Genomic DNA, 14,298 nt, shown 5'->3' on the forward strand with positions numbered 1-14,298 from the left:
GAAATTCAGAAATTCAGAAATTCAGAAATTCAGAAATTCAGAAATTCAGAAATTCAGAAATTCAGAAATTCCAGGAAATTCAGAAATTCAGAAATTGAGAAGTTCAGAAATTCAGAAATTCAGAAATTCAGAAATTCAGAAATTCAGAAATTCAGAAATTCAGAAATTCAGAAATTCAGAAATTCAGAAATTCAGAAATTCAGAAATTCCAGGAAATTCAGAAATTCAGAAATTCAGAAATTCAGAAATTCAGACTTGTTGAAAGCTTCAAAATGAGCCTAAACACGACTAGACTCCGCCCACTTTGAGTTTAGGAGTTAGAGACGTAGACTGTTTCGCTTCTCTGGCGCTCTAACCTTAAAGTGGGCGGAGCCTAGACGTGTTTAGGCTCATTTTGAAGCTCTTGACCCGCCAAATTTGAATTTTAAGTTTTTTTCAAAAGTTTTAAAGTAGTAGAGAATTCAAAAAGTATGGGTTTTTCTCTGCGTTTAAATCTGAATTTCGTCGTTTTCAGGGTAAATTGGAGACTTAATTAGGGGGTAATTACAGGACTTTTTGTTAGAAAAGGGAATTTTTGGAGTTTCCATGAAGTTTTCGAAATGTTCAAATTTCAGAAATTCAGAAATTCAGAAATTCAGAAATTCGGAAATTCAGAAATTCAGAAATTCAGAAATTCAGAAATTCAGAAATTCAGAAATTCAGAAATTCAGAAATTCCAGGAAATTCAGAAATTCAGAAATTCCAGGAAATTCAGAAATTCAGAAATTCCGAAATTTAGAAGTTTTCGAAATGTTCAAATTTCAGAAATTCAGAAATTCAGAAATTCAGAAATTCGGAAATTCAGAAATTCAGAAATTCAGAAATTCAGAAATTCAGAAATTCAGAAATTCAGAAATTCCAGGAAATTCAGAAGTTCAGAAATTCAGAAATTCAGAAATTCAGAAACTCAGAAATTCAGAAATTCAGAAGTTCAGAAATTCAGAAATTCAGAAATTCAGAAATTCAGAAATTCAGAAATTCAGAAATTCAGAAATTCAGAAATTCAGAAATTCAGAAATTCAGAAATTCAGAAATTCAGAAATTCCAGGAAATTCAGAAATTCAGAAATTCCGAAATTTAGAAGTTTTCGAAATTTTCAGAAAATTCTTAAAAACTTAAAAACTCTAAAACGATCAAAAATATGAAAATTTTGGAATTTTCTGAATTTTTCCATAAATTTCAAAAAAAATTTAAAACTCATATCGTAATTCAAATCTTATGGGGATCTCTAAAAACTCAAAAAGTTTCTAATTTTTCAAAAAAAAATTTTTTGGTCAGAATTTCAAAGTTTTAAAAAAATAGAAACTTCCTCTTCCCTCGGTTTTCTCAAGAAGATTATAGCTTCAGACATATACATATGTACATTTTTTACACAAAAAAAAACAAAAAATTTCTTCTTTTTGCCTCCTCTAACAAAAAATTTTTATGACTAAAAAACATTTTTTTCGCATTTTGTGGGAAAAAACGAGAGTAGTGGGGAAAAATAAATTAATCTTGAGAGAAAAAAAAAGTTAAGCTGACTCGAAAAAAAAGTTTTTTTTTCAACATAAAAATAAATTTTTTGCCTCCGGGGGATTTCCAATTTTATTATTTTCGTTTTCTTCTTTCAGGAGGAAAAGGGTCCAAAAATAGGAATTTTCATTAAAAATTGATATATTTTTGAAAAAATTTGAAAAAATTGAGTAAAATATTTCTCCTCCCCTCCCTCCTACCTCCCCTGCTCACATCTGAAAAGCCAGCCGTTCATATCCGACTTCCGCCCCTTTCTCTCCAGTTGCACGCGTAGCCGAGTGGCTAACGCACCCCGCTTTTGGTCAAGAGGTCCCAAGTTCGACTCCTCTTGGTGGCAAACTCTTTTTTATTCTTTTTTAAATCAAAATAAAACATTTAAAAAGACAAAAATCATCTTTAAGAACTGGAATTTCCAATTATTTTTCGTTTTCCAAAAGAGAAAACAGAATAGAAGAAAGTGAAAGAGAAGAAGAAGTGAAGGTTATTTATAAATAAAAAAGAAAAAGAAAAATGAATTAAACATTCAAATTAGGCGGGAAAGAAGAAGAGGAAGAGGGCAACCGGTTCTGTTTTTGGAATTTCGAAAAAAAAAAGAAAAAAACTTTTGAATTGGAAAAAATTTTGTTGTATAGAATATTCTGGAGCATTCTGTTTTCCGAAACGATCATTAAATATAATAATATAAATAAAGTGAGAGAGTATTGAGAAGAGGAGAGACGCAGAGAAAGAGAGGAAGAGGGTGGAGGGAGGAATAATTATAAAATGACTTATTGTATTAATATAATATAAATAATAATAGTATTCGTATTCAGATGCGAATATACACAAGTGGCAGATGTCTTTAAGGAAAAGGGGTGGATGGATTTGAAATTTTCGAAAAAAAAGTTTTCAAAAATTATTTTTCAGAATTTAAGAATTTCAGAATTTTCTAATATTTGAATATTATAACTCCAGAATTTTAGGGTTTTCGAGTTTAAATATTTCTGAATTTTGGAAAGGAAATTTTAAACTTTTTTCGAATTTCAGAATTTTAGGATTTTGGAACTTCTGAATTTCTAAATTTCTAAATTTCTGAATTTCTGAATTTTTGAATTTTTGAATTTCTGAATTTTTGAATTTCTGAATTTCTGAATTTCTGAATTTTTGAGATTCTGAATTTCTGAATTTCTAAATTTCTGAATTTCCGAATTTCTGAATTTCTGAATTTCTGAATTTCTGAATTTCTGAATTTCTGAATTTCTGAATTTCTGAATTTCTGAATTTCTGAATTTCTGAATTTCTGAATTTCTGAATTTCTGAATTTCTGAATTTCTGAATTTCTGAATTTCTGAATTTCTGAATCTTCGAAAGAATCTGGAAATTCCGAATACGTGAAATTACTGAAATTCTGAATTTCTAAACTTTATAGAATTTTTTGAATTTGTGATTCTAGAAAATTCAGAAAACACTAAACTTTTGAATTTTTTGTTTGAATTTCCAATTTTCCGAATTTTTCTAATTTTCTGGAATTCTCGAATTTTTGATTTTTCAGAATTCCCAGCATTTTCAGCATTTTCTGAAACTCAAGCTTTGAGATTCTGAAAGATTCTGTAATTTTGGAGAATTCGACTATTTCGAAATTAGAGGTTTTCCGAGATTTTCAGATTTTTGTGGCATTTGAAATTGAAAGTTTCAGCTTTTGAGATTTCGAAGATTCTGGAAATTTTAAAAAATTTGAAATCGCTCAAAAATTAAAAATTCAAAGAATTCAAAAGGTTAATTTTCGAAAATCGTGAAAATTTTTGAAAATCTGTCTGTCTGTTTGTAGGGATTTCCGTAAAATTTTGTAAACAAAAATAAAAAGTCATAAATGATAAATATATAAATAAAAATACAGTATAAACAGACAGAAGAGAGAGAGAGAGAGAGAGAGAGAGAGAGAGAGAGAGACGCAGAGAAAATTACAAATAATAAATGATCCTTAGGAATTAGTTATGGTCCACGAATTTTCCGCTTTTCCAATGCTAATGAGAAAAACAATCAAAAAATATTGAATAAAATCGTTTTATTTCCTCCTCCTTCTGCTCGCATTGAATACATTTGTGCATCTATTTCCGATTATACATTTATAATTTAAATTTGAAATTCGCGCCGACAGATGGTCGATGGGTTTATGGGTTTAATGATGGTTGTCATGAGGAGAGGACACTCTTTATTGTTACATTTTGCGGGGAGGGGGGACCAAAGGATTCGAATTCTCCTAAAACAAGGTTTATCCATCATTACCTAACAATAAAAAGTTTTAAAAAAGAAATTGCCACCAAGTGGGTTTGAACTCGCGACCTCTAGAACAAAACGCAGAAGCGCTAGCCGCTCGGCCACACGCGCATTAGAAAGTCGAGAGGCGGAAGGCGGATAAGAACGGGCGGGTTTCCGTGGTCGGCTAAGAAGGAGACGGCTAGCGAGGAGGAGGTGTGGGAATTAGGTAAAGTTCAAGAATCTAGAATTTTATAATATCTAGTAAATTTCAGGGTTTAAAAGTGCAAAAAAGACCCAAAACAATTCAAATTTTCCGCCAAAATTTTCCCAATGTCTTGGAAAACATTTGTTAAAATTGGAAAACCCCCCAAAACAAAGACCAAACATTTTAAATGAATTTTGCAAAATCTCATCAAAAGAAAACCCCCAAAATTAATTGAAAATTTTGGAATTTGTTTGGCATTTTTCGGGGGATTTTGGAATTTCAGATTTTAAATTCCAAATAACGAAACAATTTTCAAATGAAAGATGGAATTTTGCGAAAAAAAGAAGGAAAAAATATATTTATGACCTTGAGGAGGCAGATGTTTACAAGAGGAGAAGGAGTTGAAGGAATGGAATAATTGCTAAAAAGAAATGAAAATCATGTTTCGTTTCGGTTTTTAAATGTTTTGAATGTCTGGATAACTGTAGAAAATTTGGAAAAATTGAAAAAAAAACTTTAAAAGCATATATTCATCATTTCCTAATTTCAAAAAAACTATAAAAAAGAAGTTGGCACCAGGTGGGTTCGAACCCTTGGCCTCTAGAACAAAAGCCGGCGCGCTAGACAGTGGGCCACGCGCGCAACATAGGCAAAGTGAGGCGGAAGGCGTACAAGAGCGGGCGTGTTTCGACTACCTGGCGGCGTCTCATAATCTCGGGAGGCCAATTCCAAAAAATTCAAAATTATAGAAAAATCTGAAATTTTTTTTACAAAATTAAGAAAAAACCATCAAATTTTATAAATATTCATATTTATAGATTTCAATTTTTAAGAAAAGACAAAAAAAATTTTTGGAAAAAAAGAAATGACTAGAAGGAAATGGTTCTAGATAACCGCGAAAAGGAACGACCAATAATCACAAAAAACTAGAAATTTTAAGACGAGAAAAAGTGGGCGGAGTCAACAATAAAATGCCAAAAAAAAAGAAGGAAAATTGAAGGAGCAAAAGGATTTTAAAGGAGGCCAGACACCAAAAAAAAAAGTTTTCCTGATATTTTGCCTAGAGAACCCCCATGAGGGGTTGAACTCATGACAGGTAGCTCAGGGGCACAGCGCCGCTACCGGCTGAGCTACGGGGGCGCGAAGGCCCCTGACGACCGATGGTCTACATAACCGCGGCGCGATTTCGTCCCTCGAACTGCCCCCGAAATTTTTGCTGTCTCGCCTCCTTTAAGAATTTTTTTGAAATGTTTTTTTCAAAATTTCCAATCTGAAGGAAGATTTGAATATTGAATTTGTTCAAAATGGACATTTTTGGTTTAAAAAATTTCAAATTTAAAAATTCAAAAAAATTTTTCAATATTTTTTCTCAAAATTCTCATAATCCTTGTCTCCTCTTGAGATCAATTTGTGTGGATGAAGAATTTTTGATGGTTTTATATTCGCAAAAAGTCTCGATCTCTCAATTGATCGACGTCGCTGCTTGATTCCATTTGAAATCGCTGAACCATTCCCATTCCTCATATCTCCATTACTTCCTTTTGATGTTCGACTTTCAGCGGATTGTGCGCGTTCTGGAAATGGAAAAATTATTGTTTTTAAATCCTTTGTTAAGTTGATAACATTGTAAAAAAGTTTAAAAAAGAGTTTGCCACCAAGAGGAGCCGAACCCCCGACCTCTAGAACAAAACGCTGCAGCGCTAGCCACTCGGCCACGGGCGCAATTTGAGAGGAACAGGCGGAAGGCGGATAAGAACGACAGCGTGGTCGGCAGGGAGCCGCCTCGGCTAGGGAGGAGGAGGTGTGGTGGGAAGAAATTAGCATAAAGGCAGCCAATTATAATCAAATTTATCTCGGCTCCCATAAAAGATGTCAAAAAGTGATCAATCAACAAAATGTGTATAATTTAATGCTAAACATTTTATCAGTTGACATTTTTCCCCTATCTTAACAGAAAAGCAGATAAATCGGCACAAAGTTAAAACTCTATTTTTTACCTAAAAATGGTTATAATAAAGCTAGAAAAGTGGAATTTCAAACTGAATGCTTACCTCTCAACGTGCCAGCACTACTATCATGCGAGCTACTCGTGTTCTTGTCCATACTCGTCGACTTTTGTAGACTTCTCGCCGTATCGTAATCAGTATCACTACACTCGGCCTGAGCAATTGGCGCACGTGATTTGTCCTTTGGGGAGAACTGCAAATAGATAAAGAACTACAAAATCAGTTAGTGTGTGCGCAAAAAATTAGGCAAAATTTGTTAAATTTAAATTTTTGTTATTTTGGTTAAAATTATTTTTTAAAGTTAAAACTTTTAAAATGTTTGTATTAGATTTGTTAACTTGTTAATAAATTTTTCTATAAATTATTAAATTTCGAAAAAAATAAAATTCAAAAAAATCAAAAAAGATTTATTGAAAATATGTAGTTCCAGAACAATTGAAACATGAATTTCTTGATTTTTTTCCGAAAATTGAATTTTAAAAGGTCGCATAACCATCTGCCCACATTTCATCCAATAAGGGGGACCTAAAATATTGATTTTTGAAATTTTAGGATTTTCGCAAATCAATTTTTTGGTTTTTTTTCGGATTCGAACTCAAAAATTCCAAAAAATGAGGCAAAAATTGCAAAAATAACACATCCCATAGTTCCCTAACACTGTACAAAAAGAAGCATAGAATTTGGTACCAAGTGGGTTCGAACCCGCGACCTCTCGATCAAAAAGCGAACGCGCTAGCCACTCGGCCACGCGTGCAACTTTGAAACCTAGAGGTGGAAAGCGTATAAGAACGGCGGGCGGGCATTTCAAAAGGCGAGCGGCGCTGAAAGGAGAGCGCACGAGGAGAAATTGAACATCATATCTAGATCAGATAATCAGATTTTCCTATTTTTCGAATTTTAGACCCTAGAAGTCCTTTTTAAACTAATTTAATCAATTTTCAAAGCATTTTTTCACTCACCGGTCGAATCTTATCATGTTGAATGCGCTTGAAACTCGCTTTCTGCTCGTCAATCATCTCGTACAATCGATCCCGATAATCATCGATTCCCAATTGCACATGATCCGGTAGTGGTGGATAGACTTCATAATGGAGTGTCGGTTCCTCGGAAGGATTGTGGAATTGAACGACGTATGGGTGTACAAGACACTGCTCGACGGTTAGACGCTTCTGGGGGGCAAACACCAGTAGTCTGAAATGTTTTAAAGTTTAAATTATTTGATAATTGTGTAAAAATCGATTTTCTTTATTTTGGTATATTTTTTGCTATGCGCTTTTGAATATCTGCTATGTCTGCGTTTCTTTAAAGGCGCACAACTCAAAAAGGTGTTATACCATTTAAAAAAAGTTAATTACAGTAATGTAGGAAATTCAATTTTCTACCATTTGGTACAATTTTTTGGTCTTTGAAACATTTTAAGCCAAGTTATGCGCCTTTAAAGTTTTTCCGCGTCTGCGTTTCTTTAAAGGCACATATCTCAAAAACTATTAATACAGTAATATTGAAAATTCAATTTCCCAAATTTTGATATAATTTTTATAGACTTTCAACTGTTTTGAACAAAGTTATGGTAGAAAAACAAAACAAAACACAATTTCTGATTTTTGCATTTTTAAGGGTCATTTCCAGGTCATTTTTCCTTGTTGAACACGATTTTTAATTTTTTTAAACCAATTTGTACTCCTGAACATTCAAATTCAAAGTCCCCAACCTGGGAAAACTCTTACCTCTGCACCATATCAATTGCAGCCGTTTGACTCTGCGTAATAATCAAATCCAACGGTTTTCTGGGACGTTGGGGCATTTTCTCGAGAACACTCGCTGCGTAGTGACTTCCAATACTTGCGATATCTTGTCTTGACGGCTTTGTGATCGTGTTCATGATCCGTTCGATTTGATTGATCGTTGAGGAGCCAGGGAACAGAGCGCGGCCTGGAAAATGGTGGAGTAAGTTAGTTGAAAGGGGTAGTTAAAATCGTTGAAAGGGATAATTAAAATCGAGACGTTAGTTAACACATGTTTTATTTGATTGTAGCCCTTTAAATTTTACAAATTTCAGTGTTTTCGAACTTTCAATAGGTACAGTGGTTCTTGAGATATGTGCCTTTAAAAGCTAGTGTGCGTTTGGCGCTCGTTTTGAAAGGGGGGTGGGGGGGTCTTAACTTTAAACACGCATATCTCGAAAAAGTGAAACTACTAAAATGTAGCCCATAAAATTTTACATATTCCATTAATTTACTCCATTTTGATTGCTCAATTCGTTTTGAGCTACGCGCCTTTAAAGTTTGCGAGCTTCTCTATTGCGTGGGTGATGATGCGCGCCAACTTTAAAGACACATATCTCAATAACCAGTCAAGCTATTGGAAAGCTGTAAATTACAAAAATATAGATCATAAAATTCGATATACTTGGTTAGTAAAAAAAAATTGAGAACTTTCATAGTTTTTGAGATATGCGTCTTTAAAGTTGGCGCGCCGTTTCTCTGCGTCTCATGTGTCTTTAAAGTCAAAAGACTCTCCTTTTCAAAATTTCGCACTTACCAATCAACATCTCCGCGAGAATACATCCCAAACTCCACATATCCACTCCTTTGGTGTATCTTTTAGCAGCCAACAGGATTTCCGGACTACGGTACCATCTCGTAGCCACGTACTCGGTAAGATCCGGCATTTTTTGCCCTTCCGGATAGTCTTCGAGCTGGAAATGTCAGGTATAGTAACCAAGTTGGTACCGTAATCCTTACCGATGACAAGCTCCTAGCTAATCCGAAATCGGCCAATTTCACACGACAATCCGCATCGAGAAGAACATTCGAAGGCTTCAGGTCCCTGGAACACAAAAAAGTTCAAAATGCTTTTTCTTTTTTTGGGACAAAAAAGTACACAATTGTGAGGAAAAGATAAAAGACCATTGTGAGAGAGCAAGACTTCCGTTATGAAATGCTTCAAAAAACGCTTCAAAAAATGACGGAAGTACCCCTCGTGTGGGACACTTCCGGTCCACTTTTTTTGCAACACAAACATGATTGTCTGAAAATGAGTGATGCAATATTAAAAGGGGTATATCTTAAAAAAGGTCAAAGGTAGTTAAAAACTAAAAATTACAAAAATGTAAAACGTAAAATTTTATGCATTTTGTTAGTTAACTACTTTTTGATAGCTTTTCTAGTTTTTGAGATATGCGCCTTTAAAGTTATACATAGGACCCCCACCCTCACCCTGTGCGCGCGCCCTTAACTTTAAAGGCGCATATCTAGAAAAGAGTCAAAGCTAGCTTTTAACTACAATCTACAAAAAAGTAAAGCATACAATTTTCTTTATTATCCAATACTTTAAAGCTTCATTAGCTACAGTAGTGCGTGAGATATGCGCTTTTAAAGATGGCACGCTTACTGCGCCCTCCAGGTCGGCGCCGTAAGCTTAATGACTAACTTTAAAGGCGCATATCTCAAAAACTATAATAGCTATCAAAAAGTTGTTGACTGCAATATTACTTAACTTAAAATTTTACACACTTTGTTAGTTAACAACTTTTTAGTAGCTCTCTTAGTTTTTGAGTTATGCGCCTTTAAACTTCCAATACAGTTTGGTGGGGGAGGGGCGGTGTAGAGACGCAGAGAAAGCAGACACTCTCGTTTCTCTGCGTCTCTACGCTAAAACACACCCCTTATTCATCTTTGTTCTTGCAATTTCTTTCTAGAAAAAGGGATTAATTTCTTGTTTATCAAAAAAGAGAAAAAAATCTAGATGACGCCCCGGAAACTCCTGATGAAAATAAGGAAGTTTTTCAGCAGATTGGATTAGATTACGATTGCTCAGCTCCAAAAAATCATAAGGATTCTATCTAACCAACCTATGAAGCACATTTCCCGAGTGTAAAAACCGTATGGCTCGGAATAGCTGACACATGATATACTGTTTATGGACGTCCTTCAGAATCGAGCCCTTCTTGATGACGTTGTGAAGATCCGCTTCCATGAACTCGAATGCCAGATAGATGTCCCTGAAAACGAAAACTTTCAAAAAAATTTCGCCGAGGAGGCCTTCAAGGCGCCTCTCAACTCTCAAAACGCCCCCGCTCTGATACGCCTTCCGCCTCCTTATCTTCATATTGCACGCGTTGCCGAGTGGCTAGCGCGCTCGCTTTTGGATCTAGAGGTAGCGGGTTCGACTCCGCATGGGATCAAATTCTTTTTGATGTTGCTTAAGGGGTAGAAAACACTTTTTGACCAACCTATCATTATCCGCTCGGAATATATTGTACAGTTTAATGACATTTGGATGCTTTCCAAACTCTTGCAGAAACATCACTTCTCGAAACGTCCGTTGTGAATCTGTTGGGTTTCGGAACGCGTCGAAGATCTGGAATTTGAGAAATATAATTTGCAGTTGACAACTTTTTGATTGCTCTCATAGTAACAGTTTGAGAATTGATAAAAAAAGAAAATTTTAAGCTGAGAAATTTTGTTTTTAGCAATTATTTGATTGCTCTGATAGTTTTGGAGATATGCGCCTTTAAAGTCAACAAGCTTACGGCGCCGATATGGAGGGCACTGTAAGCGCGCGCCAACTTTAAAGGCGCACATCTTATGAACTACGGTATCTATCAAAATTTCGAAAATTAGTAAAATGAAGAACATTTTATGCTGAGCAATTTTGTAGTGAACAACTTCTAGCTAGCTATCCCGTTTTTCAGATTTCTTACCTTTTTCAACGCAACCGTCTCCCTGGACCGTTTGTCATAGGCTTTCCACACGATTCCATAGGCACCTTTGCCCAGTCGTTTCTGAAAATTTCGGGATTTTTCATATTTTGGAACATTCTGGAACATTCTAGAAGGCTCTAGAACATTCTGGAACATTCCAGAAGCTTCCCGAACCCAATTGCTCACCTGTAATTCGAATTTCTCATGGATATGTGCATCCACGTCATCGGTCATTTTCATTGGATTTTTTGGTCCTTTTTCCGGAACAAAGGTACCCGTCTAGAAGTGTATTTATATGGGGTATGTGGTCAGCTGAAAAAAAGACGAAGTAATAATAATGGATCCTGGAAAACAAAAGAAGAAAAAGGTAGAAAAAAAAGTAAGAGCATCGATTAAAGGGACAGACAGAAAAGAAGAAGAAGAAGAAGTAGAAGACGTTGGCTGGTAGGGAGAAGAAGAAGACGTCGTCATGGTGACAGAAAAGAGGTTTAGAGAAAGAGAGAAGAGGGTGAGAGACGCAGAGAAAGAGAGAGGAGAAGCTGGAAGGGTGGGGAGAGAGAGAGGTGTAAATAAGGGATGTTTTGTTTTGCTAGCTTTTAGGAAATTCAGAAAATCTGAAATTCTGAAAAAAATCCGAACTTTGGAAATTATGGAATTTTCGGATTCAACATTTTTTCTAATTTTTTTTTCCAAACTTGTTATATTTACACAACTGCTCTTCAGTTTACATTCCATTTGTTTCACTTTTTGATTAGCCGGAAATCTACTTTAAATGAGACGCAGAGAAACGAGAGTGTCTCGCTTCTCTGCGTCTCTGCACCTGGATTAGAGATACTGTAACTTTAAAGACGCATATCTCAAAAACTGAAACAGCTATAAAAAAGTTGTAAGCTGATGAAATCTGAAACAATTTATGCTCGATATTTTTTAATTGACTACTTTTTGATAGCTACTACAGTTTTAGAGAAATGCGCCTTTGAAGTTAGTTAAACTCCCTCAAAAGTGTATGCTAACTTTAAAGGCGCACACCTCAAAAACTAGAAAAGCTATCAAAATTTGTTAACTACCAAATTACTCAGCATAAAATTTGGCACATTTTTGTAGTTGACAACGTTTACCCAGCTTTTCTGGTTTTAAAGATAAACCTCCTCAAAATTTGATCTCAATATTTTTTTAGCAAAAAAACAAGTAAATCCAACCAACCCACTCAAAATAATCCAAATCCTCAAGAAGATCTCTGAAATCATTAGAAAAAAGCTTGAATAAGTTTTTTCAGTCATTTTTTCTCTTCTTTTCTCTGCGCGCTAGTTTAGAGGCGCATATCTCGAAAACTATGATAGTTATAAAAATTTTGTCAACCACAAAATATTGAGCATAAAGTGTTTCATATTTTGTAATTTACAGTTTGTTGATAGCTACATTCTAAAATTCTAAAATTCTAAAATTCTAAAATTCTAAAATTCTAAAATTCTAAAATTCTAAAATTCTAAAATTCTAAAATTCTAAAATTCTAAAATTCTAAAATTCTAAAATTCTAAAATTCTAAAATTCTAAAATTCTAAAATTCTAAAATTCTAAAATTCTAAAATTTCCAAAAAGTGTTCAAAACTCAAAAAAAAATTCCCTTCCAAAAAAACGGATAAAAAGTATATCCAGTATTCTCAAATTTCCACCTCAATGAGCACCACACCAAACTTCAATTTCCCTAATTCCTCTAAAAACGTTTTGGCGCCAAAAATCGAATTTTCAAAAAAAAATTCAAAAAATCAATTTTTCAGTCTGGAAATGTCTGGAAAGTCAGAGCCAAGTGCTCAAAATTGAGTAGATAAAAATGGTTGATTCAATATTTTTTTTCCTAAGAATTAAATTATTTTTTCCTAATCAAATCCAAGAAAAATCGAAAATTTGATTTTTCTGGAAATTTCTTATTTACTCGGAAAAAAGAAAAAGATTTCTTGTGGGATTTTTTTTGGATTTTAAGTGATAAGAGAAAAAAAATGATAAGGATTAGAAGAAGAAGAAGCTAGATTAGAAGCTTAAGATGTTTTTTTTTTGGAAATATCAGTATATCACTCACTGGAAAATAAGAAAAAAAAATAAGGAAGAAAAATGAAAAAAATCTGAGAAAAAGAAAAAAAATAAGCGGAATGAATGGGAGAATGACATGGAATGGACGTCATTAGATTAGCCAGAAATCAGGAATTGAAATGAATTTTTGGAAATTTTCAAAAAAAAATTGTTTGACAGTTTTTCAGGCTTTTGCATGATTATGCAAAAATTGAGATTTTCAACTTTTAAGATTTTTTATAATTTTTCTGATTTCGAAATATTCTGGATTTCTGAATTTCTGAATTTCAAAAACCGAAGCACATTTTTTTTTTCAAATTTTCCAAAAAAGGAAAATTAGTGATGCAGAAAGGGAAAACTAGGTACATTTCATATATGTTTTATATGTATATTTACACTTGGAAAAAATGAAAATTGATACTTTTTGGAAAATTGGAAGGAATTTTAAATTTTGAGCAAAAAATTTGGAAGTTTCGAAACTTCAAAATTTGGATAAAAATGGGTCCAAATGTTATGGAAAAAAAAACATAATGAATAAAACTGGAATTCAAGAAAAATCGAAAAAAAAATGGTTTCGAAGTTTTTTTTGTATTTTTTTCCCTTCAAATTACATATTCTGGATTTGTTATTTTTTCTCACATAATCATAATAAGATGACTAATTTTCCTTCTTCTTCCACTACTACACTAAACCAGTTCCACCCATATTTTCTGTACTTCTTTTTCTCTGCGTCTCTCTCTCTCTCTCTCTCTCTTTCTTTCTTTCTTTCTCTCTTTTTTTTCCGCACGGCTTCACAGATTTTTATTATTCTCTAATTACTTTTACCTGCACTATTCACAAAAACACAGAGAATGCTTCTAGAATATGTTAGTATTTATTAGGGTACAAGAGTTTTCAATTTTGAATGAAATTCAGAAATTCGGAAATTCAGAAATTCAGAAATTCAGAAATTCAGAAATTCAGAAATTCAGAAATTTAGAAATTTAGAAATTCAGAAATTCAGAAATTCAGAAATTCAGAAATTCAGAAATTCAGAAATTCAGAAATTCAGAAATTCAGAAATTCAGAAATTCAGAAATTCAGAAATTCAGAAATTCAGAAATTCAGAAATTCAGAAATTCAGAAATTCAGAAATTCAGAAATTCAGAAATTCAGAAATTCAGAAATTCTGATATTCAGAAATTCAGAAGTTCAGAAAATCAGAATCTCTATTTTGGAAATCACAGAATTTGGGATCTTAAAATCGAAATTTCAGATATCTACTTGAAAAAATAACCGTTAAAAAATATAAAAAGCAAAAAAAAACTAGTAAAAGGTAAACGTATGCTGGGTGGAAGGAAAAAAAGAAGAAGAAGAAGAAGAGTGAGAGCCTGGGTGCTCCATTTGGAGCACCCGCATGGAGCACACCTGGTGTGTGCTCCTCCCACTTCTGACACTCTTCTTCTTCCTATGAATTCTGAATATTTGGACACATAGTTTTAGAGAAAAAGAAGAAGAGGAAGAAGAAGAAGACGAGTCAAACATAT

The 14,298-nt window shown here is 33.6% G+C and overlaps 1 protein-coding gene across 1 annotated transcript; it reads right to left on the reverse strand.

The window, feature by feature from the left end:
• Positions 1-5,350: 5,350 nt before the first annotated feature.
• Positions 5,351-10,945, reverse strand: CBG21144 (the record flags this gene model as incomplete). The annotated part of the gene is made up of 9 exons (XM_045244603.1): positions 5,351-5,568; positions 6,046-6,193; positions 6,960-7,191; positions 7,728-7,932; positions 8,542-8,698; positions 8,745-8,829; positions 9,854-10,003; positions 10,235-10,362; positions 10,892-10,945. The coding sequence occupies 9 exons, from the start codon at positions 10,943-10,945 to the stop codon at positions 5,351-5,353; spliced, it is 1,377 nt and encodes a 458-aa protein (XP_045097242.1).
• Positions 10,946-14,298: the final 3,353 nt, after the last annotated feature.

The sequence above is a fragment of the Caenorhabditis briggsae genome, assembly GCF_000004555.2.
Source record: "Caenorhabditis briggsae complete genome, chrIII, whole genome shotgun sequence".
Lineage (NCBI taxonomy): Eukaryota > Metazoa > Nematoda > Chromadorea > Rhabditida > Rhabditidae > Caenorhabditis > Caenorhabditis briggsae.